Consider the following 24,954-nt stretch of genomic DNA (forward strand, 5'->3'; position numbering starts at 1 on the left):
GGCCTGTTCCACCATGCCCAGAACAAGGCTAGGTATTTTTTTCAAGACAGATTCTCTCTGTGTAGCCTAGGATGTCCTGAACTCACTTTGTAGACCAGGCTGGCCTCGAACTCACAGCGATCTGCCTGCCTCTGCCTCCCAGGTGCTGGGGTTAAAGGCGTGCACCACCACGCCCAGCTAACAATGCTGGATTTTAAAAATAAATATTATATTAGTAGAACAGAATGCCTTGTAGACTGTGAACTGTGTTATTGTGTGTGCATGTGTGTGTGTTACAGCACATCCATGGAGATCAGACAACTTTTGGGAATCAATTTTCTCTTGTTACCTTGTTGAGGCAATGTCTCTTTTGTTTTTCTTCAGCACCGCATTCTCTACGCTAGCCGGCCTGAGGGCTTCTGGGTAACTCTCATGTCTCTGTCCTCTATATTCTTGTAGGAGAGCTGGGAGTATAGAGGCTGTATTTTCTTCTTCTTCTTCTTCTTCTTCTTCTTCTTCTTCTTCTTCTTCTTCTTCTTCTTCTTCTTCTTCTTCTTCTCCTTCTCCTCCTCCTCCTTCTCCTCTTCCTCTTCCTCCTCTTCCTCTTCCTCCTCCTCCTCTTCCTTTCTTATTTTTCTGAGACAGGGTCTCACTCTGTAGCCCTGGCTGTCCTGAAACTCACTATGTAGATCAGGCTGGCCTCAAACTCACAGAGATCCACCTGCCTCTGCCTCCTGAGTGCTGGGATCAAAGGCATGTGTCACTATGTGTGGAGTATAAGGCTTCTTCTACTTGAATTCTGAGTGTTGAATTCAGGTCATTGAAACTTGTCTGGCTGGTGCTGTTACTCACAGAGCCATCTCCCCAGCCCAAGTGACATATTTTCACTAAGATAAAGAACAGTTTATGAAATAGTGTATATACTATGATTCTAATTTTGGTATAAGATATTAAAAAGCATAAAAGAAAAAATACAGAAAGAATTTATGACAAAATTAATCTTCTTTTGTATTTTTCAGGCTTTTTCAGTTAATTTATTTGAAATATATTTGTTTGTGTAAGTATATAGAAAGAAAAAATACATGTATGTAAATGCTTTTAAGATGTCACTAGCATGTATTATTTGCTAACTGGAAATATCAGCGATAAAGTCCTGACTTTTCCTCATTTTCTACTTGAGCACAATTTCTAACTTTTATCTTTGAACCTGGGTCTAGCCGCATACTTTAGAAGGGAAACAGATTCTGTAGCCAGTGATAACCTTGAAACAGAGCAGAAGTTTCCAAACACATTGTGTTGCTGATACACCCAGACAGCAGTTATCTTCGTGGCCCACAGACTGCAAAATATAAAATGGAATGACATCAACAACATCACCACCGCCCTCAACGCAGCTGCTTCTTAGTGCTGGGGCTGGGAGTCAAACTCAGGCCTTGCACGCGAGAGTCACCGTGTTAGTCGAGCACTGAACCTCTTACCCACACCCTCATGCCCTCATTGTTTTAGACTGGTCATTCAGTGAGCTGGAATCTTGGGCGGAGCAACCACTGGACTGTCATCTGCTCTCCTCTTTAGGATCCAGGAGAGAGAGGTGTGGGTACCGTATAGTGCGAAGGCAGAGAAGTTCCGGTGAGCAGGTCCAGTGCCTGAGCAAAGCCAAGAGAAACAGCGGCCATGTGCCCCGGGTGAAGGAGCTGCTTCTGAGCACCCTGAGCCCAGAGCAGCTGGTGCTCACCCTCCTGGAAGCAGAGCCGCCCAACGTGCTAGTGAGCCGTCCCAGCATGCCTTTCACCGAGGCCTCCATGATGATGTCCCTCACGAAGCTGGCTGACAAGGAACTGGTGCACATGATTGGCTGGGCCAAGAAAATCCCTGGTAGGGCTCTCTACATCCTGACTTCTTTCTATTTGCTTGACATTTTGTTTTGTAATCTTTAATTTATAAAGTTTTTAAAATTGAATTTTAATTTTACATATATGTGTACATCTATGTGGAGGTACATGAACACAACTGCAGGTGACCAAGGAAGCCAGCGGTGTCGGGTCCCCCAGAAGCTGGACTCACAGGCAAGAATGAACTGTCCAATGTGGGTGCCAAGGATTGAACTCAGCTTAGGTGCTTTGAATAAAACTTGGGTCCTCTGCAAGAGCAGCACATGCTCTTCTTAACTGATGAGCAAAATTTGTAACTTATGATGGTGGTTTATTTTTTTTCCTTCCTACCTTGACACATATAACAACATACTTTGGAAGGTTAGATTCTGTTTAGAGTTCTCAGACTCTCAAACTTTATATGAGATAGATTACTCTAGGAAGCATCGTATATAGCCTCTTTCTACATCTGACTCTTCATTTTTGACTCCCAGATCCACTTCCAACACTGTAACAATGGCTATATCCATATCTCCTGCAGACAATGCCTGTTGCTTACCTCTCATGCCCAGATACAGTCTGGGACAGAATCTAAGAAGGAACATACTCACACTTTGGAACTGGACTTAGGGTAATTTGGGCAAGTCTAGGGTCTTGGGGCCTGGTTAAAAGGTAGAGATGCTGACTTCATAGGGAACAGTCCCTTGGCTATGGATGTCTCAGCTTGCAGGAAGGGCATGGTCAGATCAGGGCAGGATTAGGCCAGTCTTACAGTGTGAAGGCAAAAGGTTTATCAGATGAGTATACAAAATATCACTCCTATAGAGAAAGAATCAGTATATACAAATAGGGTAAATCAGCAGTTGAAGTTGAATCAATGGACAAGTAAATCTTCATGCTATCAAAATGGGGTCATATAGAATATGTACTTTTCATCCTATAAAATGGCTATTTCCCCAGGCCCCACCAAGCCCCCAACTTATGGTTTAGCTCACAGCTCTTCACTGTAGGTGTGATGGTTGAAACTATACCTTACTCATTCTGGATTTTTCCTTCAGTATAAGATTCAAGAGATCACTAGAGCTATTAGATGCTTTATTATAAAACAGGCCTTATACTAAATGGTCTTACCAAACAGTAGGCTGGCCAGAGTATTCTGAGCATGTTTAAGGTAGGCCAGGCTGAACTATGATGTTGAATAGGTTAAGTTTATTAATTGTACTTGCTTTTAAAATATTGTTATGCTTGTTTATTATTATTTATTATTATTATTACCATTATCATTAGTGGTGTGTGTGTGTCCATGTGCACATGCATGTGTAGAGGTCAAGGGCAACTTTCAGAAGTCAGTTCTTTCTTTACACCATTGGTGGCAGGGTCAAGCTCACAGGCTTGCATGAAAGCCCTTTTACTGGCTGAGACCTCATGCAGCAAGGCTCTACATTTTGTTCTGTTTTGAGATAAAGGTCTCACAAGGGTGGACCATCCACTTCTTTTACAACCATCCAAGAAATAAAGTCACCCTCTCTCTCTGAATTCTAAGCCAGGCCAAGGTTCCCATGGCCCGGAGGCAGGGGCAGTAGGGATTTGGCATCATTGAGCAGATGGATGAAGAGCTGTGGGAGCCATGGCTCCAGATGCGAGGGTCCCTTGTGGCCATTGTTGATGGGGGTTGGGAGGCACTTCATCTGAACTTCCTGAAGATCTTCTGGTTCCCAGCTTTGTTTTGTCTAGTGTCTCTACCTTTGCCAAAATTATTTCATTTTGTCTGTCGTTTCCCAGAGTAGAAAAACACCAATGCACTTTCCTCTACTTTTTGTTTCAAGTGTTTTCCAAACACCATTTGCAGGATCTCCCAGAAAGAGTGGAGCTAAGATCACTAACTACAGAAACCTATTTGCCGTGCCCCCTCCCCCAATGGTCTTTTTTTTCAAGCCTGGTAATTTGAAAGATTTGCGTGTGTCTTACATATGACTGTGAATGAGATTGGAAAGTGTACACGTGTCAGGAACCTGAGCATAAGCATGTGTCCCTGGAAGGGACTTGTCCATCGGTGTGTGGTGTGTATATGTGCATGTGCATGTACCTCCGTGTGTGTCTAGAGGCCAGGGCTTGACACTAATACCTTTCTCAATTGCTTGCCACCTTATATTTTGGTACAAGCTTTCTCAGTAATCTCGGAGTTCACTGATTGGCTGGGTTGACCAAGAGAGCTTTCTGTCTCTTCCTCCCTGGTGTTGGCATTATGGGTGCCCACTACGTAGGTCCTGAGGATCAAACTCAGGTACTCAGAATTGCCTGGCAAGCACTTTCCTGACTGAGCCCTTCTCCCCAGCTTTGGATCTGCCCATCTTCACATGCATGCCCCATTCACTTCTCCATAGTGCACATGTTCAGGACTGTGATCCAAAGGCTTGAGCATGTGTGGCTTTACACAGTAGTGACACTGGTGAGATATTTATAAGAGATCTTAAATGTAGGAAATTCTCAGAAGGAGGCAAGGATGCTTGACAAGAGATTAACTTACTGGGGGGTTGGGGAGTTGGGGGATAGGGATGTCATTTAGTGGTAGAACACTTGTCTAGCATGCTCAAGGCCCTGGCTTTGCTCCCTAGCATATACGCGCGCGCGCGCGCACACACACACACACACACACACACACACACACACACACACACACACGCACGCACACAGCTACTACTTAGGAAGGGACTAAGCTGATATTCAAAACCAGAATCCATTTCACTCCAAGGCTGAGCCTTTGACTACTGTGTTTATGTTTTGCAGCCCCCTCTTATTGTGCATTATGGGAGAAGTTACTATGTCCTCTGTTTTGTGCTAAAGGCATTCACTGCCCTAGAGATTCTGTGTTTCTTTCTAGTTCTGTGGCTCATTTATGCCATCAGAGTATCAGCTGCTTTGGCTGTTGTCTTTGCTCTTTGGGACAGACTCACCTAAAGACAGCATCCTTACCCAGAACAGTCCTAACACAGCACGGGAAAGGTTACACAATCGAAAAGGCTGCTTTAGTGGAAGCCTTGGCTTTCTGCAGGGGTTGGCACTACTCTCTGCTTACCTTCCACCCCCAGTCAACTAGGCTCTACCTACCCCACCCATCCACCCTCCAGGCCATGGACCAGGACAGACAAGCAGCTCCTGATTGACAGCTGAGCTTTGGCTTCCTCAGCAGGGCCCAGGAATTACTAGGACAGTGCAGCCATAACTAGCTAGACTCAGTTCTGCCTCTTGGGTCCTTCCTAGCATCTGTCTCAGGGGAGCCAATGGTTCTTGAGAAATACTAAACAAAATTTGCTTGTTTTCTGAAGGAGTTGGGGGCTGGAAATCACAAATTTCACAGCTGAGGTCCCTTTAACCAACATTTAATCACCTCTTTGAAACACTGATTAATTCCATCCCTGTGGTATTTGGGTTTCCTTAGTGTTTAATAACTTGCCATTCTGTCTTGACAGAAACAGGTCGTTGATGGGGAGGGAGGTGTGTTTAACGGACTCCTGTTTCCCCAGGCTTTGTGGAGCTCAGCCTGCTGGACCAAGTCCGGCTCTTAGAAAGCTGTTGGATGGAGGTGCTGATGGTGGGACTGATGTGGCGCTCGATCGACCACCCTGGCAAGCTCATCTTTGCTCCAGACCTCGTTCTGGACAGGTGAGAAAAAAAATACTTTGTATTTCATCTCTGATCTGTTTGACTAAGCAAAGTGAGTGGGAACGAAATCCTAGGTGCTACAATTAAATTCTCATGCCTGAAAGGGCAGTTAGAGGCTAATAACACCATCCACTCCTTTATGGGGTCAAGAACCCAAGAAGAGGGTGTGGGTCCTGGGATTCATTTTCCATGATGAATATTAATCAGTAGTGCATCAAGTGCCACAAGCCTGGGCTACTGAGAGCACAGTCAACATAATATAGATTTTTTTTTTCATTAAAAATTCTGTTCTCACACTGTATTCCTAAGTTGCTACAGCTGAGTAACCAGTTACATCTCTGGACAGGTGATAAAATTCTCTTGACCCTTCCAAATTTATTTTAATGCAAACAGTACCATTTACCTGTAACAGCATTTTTGGAACAGGTGGTGGGAGGGCTTTTTATTAAGGCCAAGCGAGAGTTCACAGACACTGGGATGTGACCGTGCTGATGCCACAAAGTGGGTTGCACATAGCTTTTTTTTTTTTTCCTTTTTAAAAAGATGGCACGGAGCAGGTACTAAACTAGGATTTAGTTGCACTGTTCATGAAAGATAAACTGGGATATCCAACAACAGTTGAGCTTTGTCATTGGATGAATGGAAAACTTTTGGCATAGCTCTGAGTGGTTTGAAAAATCTCCATTGGAAAAAGTAGTAGCCTTGAGTGGTCAGCGCATTAGACTGCACAGAGCAGGAGGATGCCTGGTGCTGTGAACCTGAAGTACCCACCCCAACTCTTGCATCATAACCCTGTTACCACTTTAGGTCATCAGAAGACCCTCACTGGCACGTTGCGCAGACGAAGAGCGCTGTCCCAAGGTATCAGCATCCATTCTGCCTGTTGTCATGGATGGCACTGACAAAGAGCACTGTTCTGAGTAATGGCGGTGTTCTGGTGGCGAGCAAAATCCTGTGGGAAGAGCTGGAGCCTGGGATGTGGCTTGAGCAGGAGTAAAGCCCAGGTGGTGGACACAGGTGGTGGACAAGAAAGGGGAGCTCTGGAAGCCAGAGCAGTGGGGCAGGTACCAGACCCCTCAGTGACCATCCAAATGGCTAACTTAGTAGCTGGTGTGTGCCAGGTACCCTCCGAAGCACTTGACGTGTGTCGCCTTGCTTAGTCTTTTCCAAAGCCCTTTGGGAGGGAACAGCGGTCGTCATCCCAGTTCTTTATAGTGTTAAGGAAATGGGAAGTGAAGCGAATGACCTACAGCGGCAGTAAGTGATGGATTCTGGTCCTAACATCCACACAATTACCACATTTCTCCCCCCACCCCTCCCCCACCCCACCCCCAGATGGGAAGGGAAAAAGGGAGGCAAAAGGCAACTTGATTTCATGATTTATTTTTGTCTTAGAACACAGCCCTGGGACCTGCTCTGTTTTTACCCACTTCAGAAACGCACTCCTACTGTCACCGCAGGGTTGTCAGGCAAACTAAAAGGCCAAATACCCAGCTGGGCCATTGCCCCATTCATCCCTTCTGCTTCACAGGCACACATGCAGAAACATAGACACGTAATCCCACTGCGTTGGTTGTCTCCCCCACTGGTGGCTCTGAGGATTGAAATCATTTGACTTTTTGTTTCAGTGTCTAGATGACGCCAAACGTAGCGCGTCAGTAACAGAGTCTCGGCGAACATGTTCGGGAATCAGTTTACCCCTCCCCTTTCTCTGGGCTCTTTAACCCCTAGAAGAACGTGTATGTGTTGCTGTAAGGAGCCCCAGAACTCCAAGCCTCATAAGTATCATGCCCTTTAGACAGCTAATAAAAGAAACGGAGAACTGGGTGTGGCCACGTGTGCAGCATGCTGCGGCAAAGGAACCCTGATCCGAGGAGTGGACTACGTAGACAAACCCTGGTCAAGGAAAAAAAAAAAAAAAAAAAAAAAGAAGCTTTTCTTAAAAAATTGTTTTAGGAGATTCATCTTAGTCTTTATAAACATTTCAGTTGGCTTTGTCACATAACTTTAGTATATATCATTGATATTGAAGAGGAGGTTTTGGGAGTTGTGAATGCATTTACATTGAAAAGATAGGTTGTTGGTTTTATTTATTTATTTATTTATTTTTGGAGTCCCTACTGGTGTTTATTTTATTTTTAGAACTACATTTATTTATTTATTTATTTACGTGGCGACCCGTGCGCATGCCACAGCCTGTGTGTAGAAACTAGAGAACAACGTGAGAGAGCAGCTTCTATCCTTCGAGCATGTGAGTCCTGGGGAACAGGCTTGTCAGGCTTGGTGACAGGCACCTTTACGGGTAAAGTCACCTCACCAGCCCATGCTTACCTTTTCTTGATAATTCCTTTTTTATTATTAAAAAAAATTGTACATATACAAGTGTTTTACTCGCATGTGCTTCTGTGCACCATGTGCATGCCAGAAGGGGCATCAGACCTCCCGGGACTAGAGTTACAGATGGTTGTGAGCTACCATGAAGGTGCTGGGAATTGAACCTGGGTCCTCAGGAAGAGAAGCCAGTGTTCTTAAAAGCCATCTATCTAAGCCAGGGCGTGGTGGTGGCACACGCCTTTAATCCCAGCACTCAGGAGGCAGAGGCAGGTGGATCGCTATGAGCTTGAGGCCAGCCTGGTCTACAAAGTGAGTCCAGAACAGCCAGGGCTACACAAAGAAACCCTGTCTTGAAAAACCAAAAAAAAAAATAAAATAAAATAAGATAAAATAAAAGCCATCTATCTAGTCTATTCTTAAATATTACTGTTAGGACTAGAAGTGTAGTTCAGTGGTTGGATGCTTGCCTAGTGTGCAAGGGGCTTTCAAATTTGACAGCATGACAAAACAAAACAAAATTAAATTCAAAATATAGTATTATCTTTAACACGTTAACTTTGTGAAGTCTAGAATTTCAAGTCTAAGGGACAATACATCTCTCATAAGTAAATATATTTTTAAGTTAGGTGTGGTGACACATGCCTATAATTTCAACCTCTGGAAAGCAAAGGCAGGAGGTCAGGAATTAAAGGTCAGCCTTAGCTATGTAGTGAGCTTGAGGCCAGCCTCATCTACCTGAGACACTGTCTCTTTCCCTCTCCCTTTCCTCTCTCTATCTCCACACACACACACACACACACACACACACACACACACACACACACCACATTTTAATGTAATAGGCACATCCTTTTTGAATAAAGAATTGCTATTTTAAAAAGTCAGGAAAAGAGGTTCTGTTATGTGTTAGAAATTTTTCTTGCAAAGTGGATAAATACTTTCACAGCACTTGAAAAGCACCTCTCTTATCGGATTGTCCTGTGTGAATTCCCTCACGTGGTATCTCACATGAATATACTGAGCACTTGTTTTGTTTTTTGCTTACTTTGGTGCTGGGTACGAAACTGAGAGCCTCATCCTTGCTAAGCAGACACTGAGTCAAGCCCCCTACCTGGGCCATTTGTTCTTATTGAGGTTTCTACAGAAAAATGAAACAAAACAAAAAACCTTGAATGTACTGAGAATGAAAGGAAAACCCAGTGATTTGGGCTTATTTGTAACAAAGGAGCTCTTTTGGCATTCAGCAGAAACATATATTCATATGAAGACCTGTTTTAGAACCTGAGCTGCTATTTGCCCCCAAAATGCATATGTGGCTGGCAAGATGGCTCAGTGGATAGAGCGTTTGGCCTGCCTGAGCTTGATCCCTGTGACCCACGTGGTAAAAGGAGAGAACTGATTCCGCAAAAATAGTCTGACCTCTAAGTGTGCATGTGTTCTCTCTCTCTCTCTCTCTCTCTCTCTCTCTCTCTCTCTCTCTCTCTCTCTCTCACTCACACACACACAAAATGTAATTTAAATTTAAAAAATGCATACTGAGACCTCTTTGTGTCAGCATCAACAGGAGACTGGACTGTGGCCTGGGACCCTACTGTAGGTACTGTTGGGGCTCCTGGGACCCCACTGTGGGCACTGGTGGGGCTCCTGGGACCCTGTGGTTTTGAACGTCCTTATGGACTGCATTTGTATGCAATGTTGATATGCTCAGTGCCCTTGAAGACCACAGGGTTTTACTCGTAAATTTCAATTTACCCGTTTAGTGAAGTGATTTCGTTTTAGTTAAACATTTATGAAGCCTTTCCTATATGCTAAGCCATAATTGGGCCCCTTATATAAATTTAGTCCAGTTGCCACACCTACAGAGACCACTCAATATTTCGTTGGTGTATCAAACAGGATTTTTTAAAAAAAAAAAAATAAGGTAATCAAGTAAGTTATTCCACATGCACTCGCTAACTTAATCTTTATTTGGTGCTGGCTGAAAGCATATTTCTATAAATAGGTTGATTTGACTGATGCTTTCTAACCCTCCAATTACAGTGCCTCTGCCTTTAACCCTTCCCTCTCAGTCCTGTCCTAACCTCTTATTCATAACTCAGCCTCGGTCCCCAATGAATGGCGTGGATTGCGTCCGTTTGCGAACGCCCCTCTTCCCTTTGTTCTGCAGGACTCATCTCAAAGCAGAAGGTTATTACGAGCCGCTTAGGAGGTGTACATTATGTCCCGCCTACATGGCTCATTTGTTTTCTAAAAGTGTATTTGGTTTCTATAGCCTGTGATGTCATTGAAAAATACTTGAAGCCTGCGTGGAATGAACTGGCTGCTTCCGACCCCCACCCCCACCCACCCCCACTCCACCCCCTCTGAAAAGGCAAACGGTTCTTTAGGATTATTTAGACTGGAACTTTTTCTGTGAGGCACATGTGTGGAGGGAGCACTCGCAGGTGCAGTGTTTGTTGTGGCTTCAGATGCCCCCAAACCTAAACAACTCAGTTTTGGAATATTAATTTTATTATAATGAACTGTTTTCAATAAGGAAATGGGGGTATTAAGCCTGATATTTAGGGGCTTTTCTTTGGCATGGGTGGCAACTTCTGGAAAAAAAAGATTGATTTCAACTGAGTTGACTTTGTGTGGGGGGAGTGTGTGTGTGTGTGTGTGTGTGTGTGTGTGTGTGTGTGTGTATGTTATACAACTGTACATAGTTCTACTTGAGTTTGAATTTTACAGAAGAATAAGGAGTCAAACTATTAAACCATCAATGCACATTAGGGCATGGTGGCCCACACCTATACTAATCCAGGGAAGGTGGAGACAGGAGGGTCACCAATTTGAAGCTAGCCTGTGCTACATGGTTGGACTCTGTCTCAAAAAACAAAAACAAAAACAAAAACAAAAACAAAATAAGCAGAACAAACTGAAAACATCGGCTCAAGGGCTAGTGCCTCGGCATGGCCTTGTTGGTGATGTTTCAGGTCGGCTTCTCTGGGTCTAAAACACCTTGAAGTCAGCACTTGTAATTCCAAGCAACGGTCCTGCACTAGGCTGACGGTGTGAGGATTTGGCCTGAGGGAAACGCGGGACACAGACAGTTCCTCTCCACTTGCTGTGTTCAGGGCTTCTGCCACCCTCACAGGGCTCAGAGCTGAGGAGGAGATTTAGGGAGGTGTGAAGATGGGGGTGTGGCCTAGAAGGGTTTGTGTTCGTCTTAGCACTCTTCGCCCAGGGCTCAGATTCTCGGAGGTGTGTTTTTGGTTTTGTTGTCGTTTATTTGTTTTTGAACCCGTGAATGACTTCTAGGGGGCACTGGTGTCCTGTTATTTAACTTCACACTTGGAGTAAGATGCCACTATTTCCCGAAGTTCCTATGCTGATCAGCCAAAGGGAGCAGTTGCGTGCTTGCGGCTGGCTGTGTGTGGGTGAGTCTGCGCGAGCCCTGAGTGCTGCGGGATGCAGGGTCCTGACGAGCTGCTGTCCCACCTGAGCACCTAACAGGCAAGGCTGGTGGTGTCAGTTCAGATGACTTCTACAGAGGGCCTCTCCTGATGTCTCACACTCATTAGAACTGACCTGGCTTAGGTGAGAGGAGGCAGGCACCTTCAACAAGAGATGAAAAGTAGACCCTGCGCGCACCCATGGCCACCACGGTGCCTTTCGCTGTGTGCTGCAGGCTTCCAGGAGTTTCCAGGAACTCTGCAACTGAAGAGAGCAGTTTTTGAGCACAGTGAGGTTAATTCGTGCCTCACTAGTGTGAATAGAAACCAGTGCTTCCCAGTTTGGGTATAACCATTTATTTTAAGGATAGATGAAATAGTTCATTCCTATAGGAGGTTTGTCTGAAACCTTTGTTTAAAAAACAGCTTCAGGCTGGGTGGTGTGGCACACATCCGTAATTTCCGATTTCAGAAGTGGAGGTAGGGAGGCTAGGGGATGAAGGCAAGACCTTGTCTCAATAAAACAATGAAAAAAAAAAAGACAAAACAAAAACAACCAAAAACTTAAAAAAAAGATAAAACCAAAACACCCAAAAACTCTGCTTCAGCAAGTCAAAGGGAAAAGTTGTCGCCTGCCCCCATGTCTGTCTTCTTTCCCTAACTAACCCACCTTCAATTATAATTTCTTGGTGTGTCACATTTGCCTTCTTTAAATGTAATTTTAATGTCTCTTGGTTCCTAAACCAGTTTCTAAATTCAGCCCTATGTATGAGGATGTAAAAGTTTGTTTTTCTTAAAATATTTGGTTCTGACAGTCTCCCTCTCATCATTTGCTGATGGGAGTGTGCACACTCCCTTTGTAATAAGCTGAGTCATTCCCAGCGATGCTGGTTGACTGCAGTGGTTTGTATATAAGCCACCGGAGTGGCAATTCCTTCAAGAATCTCCTATGTGAGGAATAGAAAGAAACTTGTAGCCCCAGAGCACACATTTGCCTGAAAATCTGTTTAAGAATTTTCAGGAAATTCCCTGTGTTAGTTCCCTCCAGTGCCAAGGCTTTAACCCACAGCCTGACGAATGCCAGGCAAGTGTTCTTCCATTGGGCCTGCGCTGGTTTTCTTTAGATGAGCACAGAGCTAGTGACTTCCTGCTGCTAAGTGTGGTCTTACTGGTACCCCAGTAATAGTGAGGCGAGGATGCACAAGATGAAACTTGAGATGATGCCTGATGCTGTGCGTCCCTTCAATTCCCAAATGCACTCTTGCAGGGATGAGGGCAAGTGCGTAGAAGGGATTCTGGAAATCTTTGACATGCTCCTGGCGACGACATCGAGGTTCCGTGAGCTAAAACTCCAGCACAAAGAGTACCTGTGTGTGAAGGCCATGATCCTCCTCAACTCCAGTGAGTAGCCGCGCGGACGGGCCGTGCTTTGCGGGGGAGAAAGGCTGTCAAACTGGTGGTGCGGTCAAGAGGACTGAAATTCTGTCTTATTTAAAAAAAAAACAGAGAACGGGGCCTCCGCTTTGGCTTCTCCACTTTACCCAAGGCGCTTGCTGTGTTCGCGGCTCTTATGCCGTGTTTAGAGAATAGTGACAGAAGGGTGTGCAAATGCGGGGCTTTTAAAAATGGCTTTTTGAAACTGCTGATCAAATCCAGAGCTTTGCCCCTGCTAGGTGAATGGGCTGACACTCTCAGATGTCCTCCCTGCCATGACTTGGTATAATAACAGAAAGTTACTATAGAAAATGCAAAATATGAGTCCTGGTTTATGATAACACATTCGACTGATTTTTACATTGCTCTCTCTGTGGCTGTAAGAGCTCCCAAGTGCTTTCACGTAGATTTTGTCATCTCCCCGTGTGCTGGAAGAGGACACCATAGAGTAGCTCCGGGGAAAGCACAGGGCCCTATCAGACAGTGCTGGCATCTGGAGTGCAAAGTGGGTTAGGCCTTGAAGGGGAAGAGGAAGGAGTCTTTTTTTTTTTTTTTTTAAGACAGGGTTTCTCTGTGTAGCCTTGACTCATTTTGGACTCACAGTAATCTGCCTGCTTCTATGCTGGGATTAAAGGCGTGTACCACCACTCCCAGCACATACTATTTACCTTTTACAAAGTAGTGACAGTGCTACTTTCCTCATGATTAAGGTGAGATCCATGCTGGAACTGTTTAGTCTCAGTTTCTTCCTTCCTTCCTTCCTTTCTTTCTTCCTTTCTTTTTTCCTTTTCTTTTCTTTTCTTTTCTTCTCTTCTTCTTCTTCTTCTTCTCTTTCTTTTTTTTTGGGTTTTTCAAGACAGGGTTTCTAAGGCCAGTGTAGCCCTGACTGTCCTGGAGCTCATTCTGTAGACCAGGCCAGCCTTGAACTCAGAGATTTGCCTGCCTCTGCCTTCTGAGTGCTGGGATTGAAGGTGTGTGTCATTGCCACCCTAGCCAGACATTTTAAACTTGCCTGTAGATGATGTCTCGACCAGTGTGTGCCCATGTCTTTCTTTGTTAAACAAGGAGATGTTTGCTTGAAAAGTATGTTCCCAGCCCATCAGTGGAGGCCACCAAATGTCAGACTTGTCATTCTTCCAGGAAGAATGTAGAGTCACTAAACGCTCCTCAGAAATCAATCTGTTTGTTGTTAAAACACTTTATGGTAAGGAGCTTTCTGTTTGGTGCAGCTCTGTACAGCCAATAGGCATCTTCTGAATGTCAGATTACACAGTCCTCAGAGATGCATGCCATGGCTTCTGTGTAGATGGGCAAGATGAGGCTCTTCTTCCTGTGGCATCAGATAAATCTGTCATTATTGGAGGTGTGGAGGGCTGGGCAGGCCTTCAAGTTCTATAGCTGGACAGATATGCATCTATTCTAACCTGACTATGCTGGCCTGACCTACCATTACCTGCCAACTAGTGTTGCCCTGGCTAATCCTGCTCCATCCATGTCCTCATGGTGACCTTCTCCTCTCTTTCCTGCTCTCGATCTGGGACCCCCTCCTCCCTGGGATCAGAAATCCCACCTTAACTCTCCTGCCCAGCTATTGGCTGTTCAGCTCTTTTTTGTAAAATCAGAGGAAATGGAGAACAATTTTTACATAACACTGAGACATGAGATGCTTCAATAATAATGCCAATGCCAATGTCTAGACTGCAACCAGATACGTGGGTACAGAAATTAGAACACATTTGCATACACAGTGCACAAAACCGTCCCCCAACATCTCCCCCCTTTAGTCCAATAAAAGACTCTTTCTCTTATATTAATAAACTATATATAATAAGAACAATGAGAAAACTATCAGGTAAGAATTATATTCACAATGTCCAGTCCATTTTATTTGATAAATTTGGAGAAAGTGCTCAATACTCTATCCTATCTTGGTGAGTTCAGAGTTTTGTACTTAAATCATTTTCTATCATAACTTGCATTTATCAACCTATAAATATCCTTTTAGACCTTAAAAATTTTCTTAAAATCCATAAGCTTAATTGTGAGACTATAACTATCTAGTCTTCAACCCCATTGGAGACCTGAGAAGGATTAATATTACTTGAGTAGACAGACAGGGCAGAGCAAGCAGCTTCCAAAACTATAGAAATGACAGAGACTTGGATAGTCACCCAAGGTTTCTCTATAACATTGGGGCATCATCTTTAGCCTTGTGGTCCAGTATATGACAGACATTTTTGTGAAGCAGGAATTATGAAGGACTGCTTGCCTTGTCTTGGCAAAGTTTGGCAGCTGACTTCCCTGCATCCAGTTTGTCCAGTTTGAACAGCATGTTGTTTGCAGTTGAGACAAGGGCAGTTTTCTTTTCCATTGGCTACTTGCCACATTCGAAGCAAACTCCATATAGAGGTTCTTTGATAACCATCATCTTCTTTGAAGTAGGCTAGGGATGCTGCCAAAAGCTGACATGTCTTACTGTCAAAATCCTTTTGCTAATAAAACATATTTAAATGCTATATATTCTGTAGGTCTCTGAGTTTTTTAAAGACCATCTATTTATCTATGGTATACCTGAAGAGGCAAATGGTGCTTATTTCTAGCTATTTACCATATGATTAATGTTGAAAACATCTTCAGGAGAATAAATAAAGCTTATTTCTGTAATTAACTAAACTAAGAATTAACAAGACCACAAGTTTGATTGACTGACTATTAACTTGCTTTTCTTAAACTTGCATCATCTTAAACAATTTGTAAAAGCAGCTTTCTAGGACTAGAACTTCACATTACATTTTTAAGTGAGTTGCATAGGTACAATATCTTAAACAAGAGTTGAAACATATACAGTATGTTGTAACAAAAATAATCTTAATTTTTTATCAATGCATGAAGATCCATACCAATGTAATATTTTTGGCTTGCTGGTACTCTTTAGTTTAAAAGTAGATTCAATAATATACCATTTTATCCTGTCATTCCTGTGTTCTCCTTTTTTCTTTTCATCCCTTCTCCCCTCTTTTCCCTTTAACACTAGATGGAGAGAAAGAGGGATAGAGGAAAGAAAAAGAAAAAGGGAAAAAGATCCTTGAATCTAACTTACGTTTTTACTTTATTTCCTCCCTGACTAAGACTATTAACAACTTGTGATCAACTCCCCTTAAATGACAACAAACACCCATTACCCACTGAATGACCCCCAAACCACCCACCCCATTTTTGGGGAATCAGGTATTGTTCTATTCAAATTGCTTACTGTTGTCTTGGGGTAACATTTTTTTAGGGGCCTTAAGAAAATTGGGAACGTGCCCAAGTCCTGAGAGACCTAGCTATGTAATTTGCTGTCTAGTTTCTGTGTGATGGGAAAGTGCAGGGTTTAACTGAAGTCCTGGCTGGAACAGTCTGAGGCTGCATGATCTTAGATAGCCATTTAGAAGTTGTCCTGGATGCAGATTTTTGAGGAAACAGCTATTGATGCAGTCTGTGAGGTTGGATTATCTGCCTACTTGTCTTCTTTGGTGTCTGGTCCTTTTAACACATGTATGGAATGTGCAGTGTACAACTTAACTAAAGATTATTCTCTGCTTTTTTTTTTTGAGACAGGGTTTCTCTGTGTAGCCTTTGCTATCCTGGAACTCACTCTGTAGACCAGGTTGACCTTGAACTCACAGAGATCTACTTGTCTCTGTCTCCTGCTAAGTGCTAAGATTAAAGGCATGTGCCACCTTCTTCTTCTTCTTCTTCTTCTTCTTCTTCTTCTTCTTCTTCTTCTTCTTCTTCTTCTTCTTCTTTTCCTCCTCCTCCTCCTCCTCCTCCTCCTTCTTCTTCTGGTATAAGGAAGTTTATTTGGGGAAGGGGAAGGGGAGAGGAGTTAGAGGCTCCAGGAGGATAGGTAGAGGCAGATGATTGGACATATAGACCAGCAGATGGCTGATGGGAACAGAGCCATGAAGGCAGAAAAGGACTGAGAGAGAAAATTTGGGGACAGAGGGAAGAGAGAGAGAGAGAGAGAGAGAGAGAGAGAGAGAGAGAGAGAGAGAGAGAGAGAAGAGGGAAGGGGGAGGGAAAGAGCGATTTCTTTATAAGTCAGTTTAGATTGTATAACCAAACTGTGGTATTACTTTTCACCCATGCCATATGACAGGATGGCATATAAGTCCTGAGGACTCTGTAGCCAACAAGATCTGTTGGCTGTGCAGACACATGTTTCACCCAGTCTCAGTGCTGTTCTCATGTAGAGGGATCAGCATTTCATGTTACATGTTTTGTTGTTTTTCTTGGTTTCTTCCTCCATGTCTGCAGTCAAGATTTTCTGGAAGTCTCCCCTGGTCAACTCTAATCTCTATTAACTTTAAAGAAATCCATAGCTTTTCTTCTCCTTTTGAAACAAAGACAAAACCTCTTCCCCAACACAACATACTTCCTGCCTTCCATTCTGAAGTTAAGACATCTATCTACTGATCTAACTCAGCAGACCTTTTTAAAATCCATTTTTTTAAAGCAGTTGTGTGACTTGTCTCATTGATATTTTAAAATTTAAATTCAATAGCGCATTATTTAATCTAATCCTGGGAGATCCCATATCTCCCTTCTGTTCTATGAACATTTCCTTAAAGTCCTGTTAGATCTTTCCATATTTGTTTGCCTTATAGGATTGTAAGAGATATCTGTAATATATTCTATGCCATAATGTCTAAAAAATTGTTGCATTTTGCTGGATACATATGCTAGATACATTAGCTCCAATCTGTAAAGGCATTTCCAAGATTGTCATCGCTTCTAATAAACATGTAATCTCAGAATCAGCCTTTTCAGAACTCAAGGCAGAAAAATACTAAATCTTAAGTATCAATTGTATGAATATTAACATATGTACATATCTTAATTCTCCAAACTCTACAAAATGAAATAGGTTCAGGTTTCTAGAACAACATGGTCCAATGTGGAAGTAGTTTTGTGAATTTTCTATAGTTATAGGACAAAAAGTTATAAATCCAGGTGTTCGCCAAGTACATGGGGACTGTAGCCCCTGTCCCTCAGGTGGAAGGCCGCTCAGCTACTGATGGGACATACTTGTAATGGTAGCAAGAGGAGCAGAGAGTCAAGGTCATTTTTTGCTATGTAGGGAATTTGAAATCAACTCCATAGGCCATACCCTATGTTGAAAAGTGAGGTCTTGGGGGCTGGAGAGATGGTTCAGTGGTTAAGAACACTGGCTGTTCTTCCAAAGGACCCAGGTTCAATTCCCAGTTCCCACATGGCAGCTCACAACTGTGTGTAACTCCAGTTCCCAGGGATCTGACACCCTCACACAGATATACATGGAGGCAGAACACCAAGGTACATAAAATAAGTACATTAATTTTTAAAAAGTGAGGTGTCTTGTGATGAGCTTATCTTGTTAGCATAATGTACGGGGTCTCTCTATGTATCCCTGAGTACCACGAAACTTGCTATGTACACCAGGCTGGCTTCAAACTCAAGAGTTCCACCTGCGTCTGCCTCCCAAGTACTGATACCAAAGGAGTACACCACCATGCCCAGTTTAGAATTCTCTACACATTAAAAAAAAATTATGCTTTCCTCTGTATGTACTTAAAATATACATTACTATTTCAGTTATAGTCATGTGACTGGTTAAGAACATAAAAATGTGAATCTGTGTGAATCCAGTCTAGTTCTCTCTACACATAAATGTGTCCTCTGGGTCAGGCAATGTAGAAGGTGATGGGGATATGGTGACAAATGGGCAGGGTCTGTGCCCTCCAAGTGCTGCGTTGGCCTTGATGAGGGCGGGAGGGTGGCTGCGGGCATGTGGGGGAATGCGACAGAAATCCTGCACACAGAGAAAAGAACTCAAGCCAGATGTAGGCTGGGCCTCGGGAGAATCTTCCAGAAGGAAGTTCATGACCAGGAAGACTTCCTACACACACACATGCACACGCACGCACAAAATAGAGAATGCACAGTGTGTCGCTAGTGCAAGGAATTAAAAGTGGGATTCAAGGTGAGGTGTGGGAACTGGGAACTGAGAGAGCAAGGGGGGACTAGGGATGTAGTTCCACTGGTAGATGCTTGCCTACCACACACAAAGGCCTGGGTTCGGTCCCCAGGACTACCTAAACAGGGTGTGCTGGCTCAAGCCCTTATCACAGCACTAGGAAGATGGAGGCAGGAAGATCAGAAGTTCAAGGCCATCCTTAGCTATGTTCACAGTTTTCTGGGCTACATGCCACCATTTAAATGGGGGTGAGGTGTAGGCTTATTTTTAAATCTATTTTTATTTTGGTTTCTTATATCTCTCCCTTCTCCACCTTAATCTCTTCCAACACCCCAACACCAGGTAGGGGTGAAAGAAGGTTAGTAGGGAGAGGGGGCATAGTTTTAGCTGCTTCCTGATGTTCAGGGTCATCGGGTTCCCTGGGGCAAGTCCAATCCGCATTTCAACAGCATCAATAGCAACCATGAGCAACAGGAGGGAGCACCAGCAGCCGCCTTCTTTCTCAAAGTTCCTCAGTCTCTCTCTGGCAAAGACCACGCCCCCTCACAAGGCAGTTCCCAGCTGGCAAAGACCATTTGCCCTCTCATGAGGCAGTTCTCAGCTGTGGATAAACTTGAGCAGTCTCCATATCCCACACCTGGGATTAAAACAAAAACATGTTTACATATAAACCAAACTTCCACAACAGTGAGATCAATGAGATGGGCGAGCAAGAAAAAGTTCCTGCTACCACTAAGCTTGACAACCTGATTTTGATCCCTGAGACCCATGTTGGTAAAAAGGAGGAACTCCTGAAAATTGTCCTTTGACTTCCATACGTGTTATGTGCCACCCCACAATCAAAAAAAAAAAAAAAAAAAAAAAAAAGGAGTAAGAAGCAACTTGGGTCCTTCAATGTCTGCATCACACAGTAGGGATCGGCTGGCATGTCATTAAAGGAAGCCACTAAGAGATCTGGATTCTGGCTGCTTAGGAGCATTTTTTTTTTTAAATTAATGATTGATGTGGGAAGACCTAGCCCACTGTGGGCGGTGCCAGCCCTGGGCAGGAGGTCTTGAGTGGTATAAGAAAGCATGCTGAGCAAGCAATGGGGAGCAAGGCAGTGAGCACTGCTACATGGCTTCTGCCTCCAGGTTCCTGCCTCCAGGTTCCTGCAGGTATCCTGTAAGGTGAAGTTAACCCTTTACTCCCCTAAGTTGGTTTTGCCCAGCGTTTTATCACAGCAAGTGAGAACCAAACTAGTGCTGAGATTAAAGATGTGTGCCACTGTGCCTGGCCAGCCCTTGGTTTCTTTTTCTTTTCTTTTTTTCTTTTATGTTTTTCATGACAGGTCTCTCTGTGTAGCCCTAGCTGTAGCCCTGGAACTTGCTCTGTAAACCAGGCTAACATCAAACTCAACGACCTGCCTGCCTCTGCCTCCGGACTGCTGCGGATGAAGGTATGTACCACCACCACCACCCGGCTTAGCACTTGCTTTCTTGATATGGCACCTTGTCGTTGCAAATTACCATTGTCTCCTCCAAAGGAAGTAACGAATTAGTTTATACTGAGCCCAATACGAATGTGCGATAGCCCCAGAGCACAGGTTCGGGGTTCTAGAATTACATGTGGAAGTAGTTTCATGAAGTTTTTTATAGTTACAGGACAAAAAGTTACAAAATCCAGGCATTCGCCAAATACGTGGGGACGTGGGTTCAGTTCACGGGCTCTGGGCTCTCCCTGAACTCTGACCCTGTAGCCCCTGTCCCTCAGGTGGAAGGTGGATAGTCTGAAGGTGTGTTATGAGACACTACTGAGGGCCTCCAGGGATTGCAGAAAAGCGCTACACCCGAACAATCATGCTACTACGTATCCCTTGCTATAGCTGACTTGAAATGAGTTAAACTCAACTGCTTTGGTTAAGACTGAAAACGTCAGTGGAAGCAGAAGACAAGTCCTGAGGAATGAACTCTGTGACTAACGGGGCACTAGCCATCCTCCTTTCTCACTACAGCCTTCTCACTCCCTCACTACCTCTGCAGCACCCTTGTCGATCTCATGCCTGTTTTCCATTCTTACTTTGGAGTTAAAAGCCTGGAAGGAGGATTGTTTCCGCAGAGGGAGGGCTTGGGCTTACGTGGGCTGGAACCAGCTTCACCTGGGCTGCTCTTTGGTTATTTTGCAGCCCTTGTGAGTATCTCAGAAACCTGGGGCAGAGCAGGGCAGGGTAGCAGGACGTAAGGAGCAATGTTCCTGTAAATCTTGCTAAACTAGGAACCGACGTGAGAGGAGCTGGGGAACCGGTTTAGTGCCAGAGAGCTACAATAGGTAAGACCCAACTCATGACTGGTGGTCTTCCTGCCCAAGCAGGGAGCCACAGACGTGAGACACTTTGGCCTGGGCAGGCGTGGCTCAGGGCCCTGCTCTGGCTGTCTGAGGCACATGGAACAGTGAGGGAACACACAGTTTCATAGCATTGGTCACTAGTTTGTTTCTTAAATGCTGTGATGAGGCCAGGTGAGGTGGCGCACGCCTGTAATCCCAGCACTCGGGGGAGGTAGAGGCAGGAGGATCTCTGAGTTCAAGGCCAGCCCGGTCTACAAAGGCAGTCCAAGGACAGCCAAGACTACACAGAGAAACCCTGTCTCAAAAATAAATAAATAAAAATACTGTGATGAGGAGTCCTCTGTGGCAATAAGTAAAATTAATCTCACCTGACCATCTTCATGTAGCCATTTGCTGCAGGTTGGAAACAGAATTACTTAAAGTGCCTACTGTTTTGGCAAGAGCACAGATCTGACCTGGCGGATGCCTTGAGGGATCATTTATCTATGCCGTATCCAGCCAGGAATCCCTTACTGCTCAGTGATAAGGTTTTGCTCTCAAGGGAAGAACTTAGGGAGAGGTAGTCCCCCATTCGTGTTGGCTTGACCACGTGTGCACGTGCAAGTTAGACTAGCTCTGGTCAACTTGCCTTCTCCCTGGGGAAGCAGGCAGGCTTAACAGTTCGAGCACATGACCTCCGCTTCCTTTTCTCTGAGCAGTGACTTAGGGGCTCTCTCTCTTTGTCCAGGTATGTACCCCTTGGCTACAGCAAGCCAAGAGGCGGAGAGCAGCAGGAAGCTGACACACCTATTGAACGCAGTGACCGATGCCTTGGTCTGGGTGATTGCAAAGAGTGGCATTTCCTCCCAGCAGCAGTCAGTTCGCCTGGCTAACCTACTGATGCTTCTTTCCCATGTCAGGCACATCAGGTACAGACCCCCGGGAAGCTGCTCCAGTCGGGTGTGGGCAAGGCATGTGCTCAGAGCTTTGGGGGAAATGCATGCAAGTTTGCAGTGGATATGGTAAACTTTTCAACTTTAACAAAAAAACGAACTTCTGAGGTGATCAGTGCACACACCTGCACCAAAGCTTGGCACATAGTAGGTGTTGAAAATGAGTGTCACTCGGCACCTGATAGGATTTTTGTGGCAGCTGGTGGGATCTACCTGGGTATAGTTGCTAGTGTTTAGAATTTGTTTATGAAGCCCTAAAATGGGCAGCTCTAAAATGAGTTGCCACCCTCCTTAGACCAGCCAGGGCCATGGCCTGGGCTTTATTTATTTATTTATTTTTTGTAAGGATGCTAAGCCTAGCTCTCCTGGTTGTCCTTCAGTTGAGGACTAGGCATATTCCCCACGTTGGCTGCCCTTTTGTTTCCATGACATCAGGGTACCAAGGATGAGAAGTAAGAGATCTTCCCAAGAGGTTCAGGAAGGAAGGCTGTGGCTGGAGCACAGTTCAGGCCAAGCAGTGCATGATGAAGAGCATGTGTCATGATGACTAGTGTTGGTACCGTGATGCTCAGTGGGTGGTGTTGCTCAGGAGGAGAGGAAGATGGAAGGGTAGTGCTCGCCTGACTGGGAAGCTGTAAGAGCTGTGGGGAAGGACAGTGTTCAGTGCAAGCATTTTAAAAGAAGAAGGCTTTCTTCCTGTTTCTTCTCTAATGAGCACTTGGCCCATGACCCTTTGCAGAACAGATACTATTTAGTCTATGTGAGTTCGCCTAATTGCTTGAAGTTTATGTATAACCCCCCAAACCAGTACACTCGACCCTTTTAAGGTCAAGCCAAGAATTGCAAAACCCAGCTGGCATGGTCAAGTAGCTAGGTGCTTCAGGTCTCGCAGGGTGAAGAAGCCTACTTACAGTTACACTACTTAGAAGCAGGTTTTTATGTTTTTGTGCTTTTTATGGGTGAGCTCGTGGTGCAGCGTTGGGTGGTGAGACAGGGGTCAAGAGTTTATCACTTTTGCCCTTGAGTGTAGACAACTGAGGGGGCCAGATGCACAGCTACAGAGCGACGGGATGGGAGAGAAACAGGGAATGTGTGTGTTGGGGTGGCTGGCTTTGTGCAGGCGCTGACGGGGACTGTTTCAGCGTTCTCCTGGCTCTCTGGAGGGAAGGATTCTCAGTGCCTTTTCCTCCCTATAGTAACAAGGGCATGGAACATCTGCTCAGCATGAAGTGCAGAAATGTGGTCCCGGTGTATGACCTGCTGCTGGAGATGCTGAACGCTCACACGCTTCGCGGGTACAAGTCCTCAGTCTCGGGGTCTGAGTGCAGCTCAGCAGAGGACAGTAAGAGCAAAGAGGGCTCCCAGATCCCACAGTCTCAGTGATGGCCAGGCCTGAGGCAGACAGCCTACAGAGATGGTCAAAGATGGGACTATGGCCCCTAGCAGCTGGGGCTCCGTCTTATGGCTGCCTTGGTCATGTACCCCTTTCCCCCATGTTTCGCTTCCGAGGAGTGAGGGCGGGAGAGTGTGGTGTTCCTCATACCAGCATGTACCTTTGACTGCAGAGTTCTAACGTGTAGAGCCTTAGAAGGCTCTTGAGGTAGCCTGTCTTCGCCCTTCGCATCTCCTTGCCCACCTGGAAAACATCTTAAAGGTTCTGGAAAGTCAAAGTCTGACATGGAAGGATTGGCATTATAAGGGGGAAATGCGATGGGACACACCTATAAGAAATGGACTGCAGCATTAACTGGGAGGCTGTAAAGTCAACCTTTGAATGACATCTTCTGGACCTCTTGATTGTAAGACTGAAAACCACATTGACAATCAACTTGTTTGACATCCCTACCTCACAGGCCTGTGAGGACTAATGACATGGTCTTGGTTATTCTCTCAAAGACCAGAGGGATAATGGTCAAGCTTAGATGTGAGCCTTGCTCCTCCTCCCAGATCCTTCTGGTTTACAACCCGTAGAGCCTGCTTATTGGGTCTGAGTGTGCCCACTGTCACAGATGATTATTTAAATCTCTTTCTAATACCGGGCTTTCTTGAAGCTATGTTGGTGTTTTCTTCCTCTGCATTCCCCCACGCTGCCCCCATGTGTATGCACACATGCATGCATGTATGAAAGGCCTCATTTTTGCAAAAATGGAGTTTATCCTATGAGTGTGAGTCACAGCACATTGCTTCTTTTAGGCCTAGTGAATGCAGTTTTCATCTTGCACAGTAGAATTGACAGCATCAGCTACCTACCCATGGGAGGCAGAGATGCTACATGCTGTATGTGCACATGATGCACTGTCCACTGTGAAGATCACACACCCATACCACACCACACACACACACACACACACACCCCACACATACCACACCACACACACACACACACACACCACACATACCACACCACACACCACACACACATATACCACACACACACCACACCACACACACACCACACACACATACACCACACACCACACACACATATACCACACACACACCACTCCACACACACACCACACACCACACACACATACATCATACACACACCACACCACACACACACACCACACCACGCACACACTCAGAGTGCCTCAGGCTTACATAGTGCAGATTGGATGGGCAAAGCACTTGAACACATCATTTTTTTTTAACTTCTTCAAAAGAGTTATTTAGGGGTAATTATTTATAGCAAAAAATTCTTCTCTAATCTATAGGTCTCTTAAAACATTTTCCTGTCAGAACATTTGTGAGGTGGGTTGCGTGAAGTAAAAATTTAGTAAGCTCATTAGCTGTTTCAAATGGAATATAACGGGAGCTGAGGAGAAAGCCCTTCTGAAATGGTGATTGTAATTCATGTTTTAGAAACTGGGCTTTTTTTCAGACAGATTTTTTAGGAACTTGGCAAATTCATAAAATGTCTAAGTAGGGAATTAAATGATCACAGCAATTGGATATTTTAAAAGTAAAACCCATTAATATGG

The 24,954-nt window shown here is 44.6% G+C and overlaps 1 protein-coding gene across 3 annotated transcripts in view; it reads left to right on the plus strand.

Annotated features, from left to right (window-relative positions):
- ESR2 (estrogen receptor 2) overlaps nt 1-24,099 on the plus strand; it is a 58,364-nt gene extending 34,265 nt beyond the window's left edge. For 2 of the 3 annotated variants that reach the window (XM_084791626.1, XM_084791625.1), the window contains exons 5-10: nt 1,555-1,854; nt 5,375-5,513; nt 6,321-6,374; nt 12,549-12,682; nt 21,766-21,946; nt 23,167-24,099. In XM_084791626.1, the coding sequence (XP_084647752.1) occupies nt 1,555-1,854; nt 5,375-5,513; nt 6,321-6,374; nt 12,549-12,682; nt 21,766-21,946; nt 23,167-23,353 (995 nt within the window). In that variant the 3' untranslated portion in view covers nt 23,354-24,099. The remainder of the gene's footprint in view (nt 1-1,554; nt 1,855-5,374; nt 5,514-6,320; nt 6,375-12,548; nt 12,683-21,765; nt 21,947-23,166) is intronic. The other variant, XM_084791627.1, reaches the window with a different exon arrangement.
- The last annotated feature ends 855 nt before the right edge of the window (nt 24,100-24,954 follow it).

The sequence above is a fragment of the Acomys minous genome (assembly GCF_964271855.1).
Source record: "Acomys minous genome assembly, chromosome: 8".
In the NCBI taxonomy this organism is placed as follows: Eukaryota; Metazoa; Chordata; class Mammalia; order Rodentia; family Muridae; genus Acomys; species Acomys minous.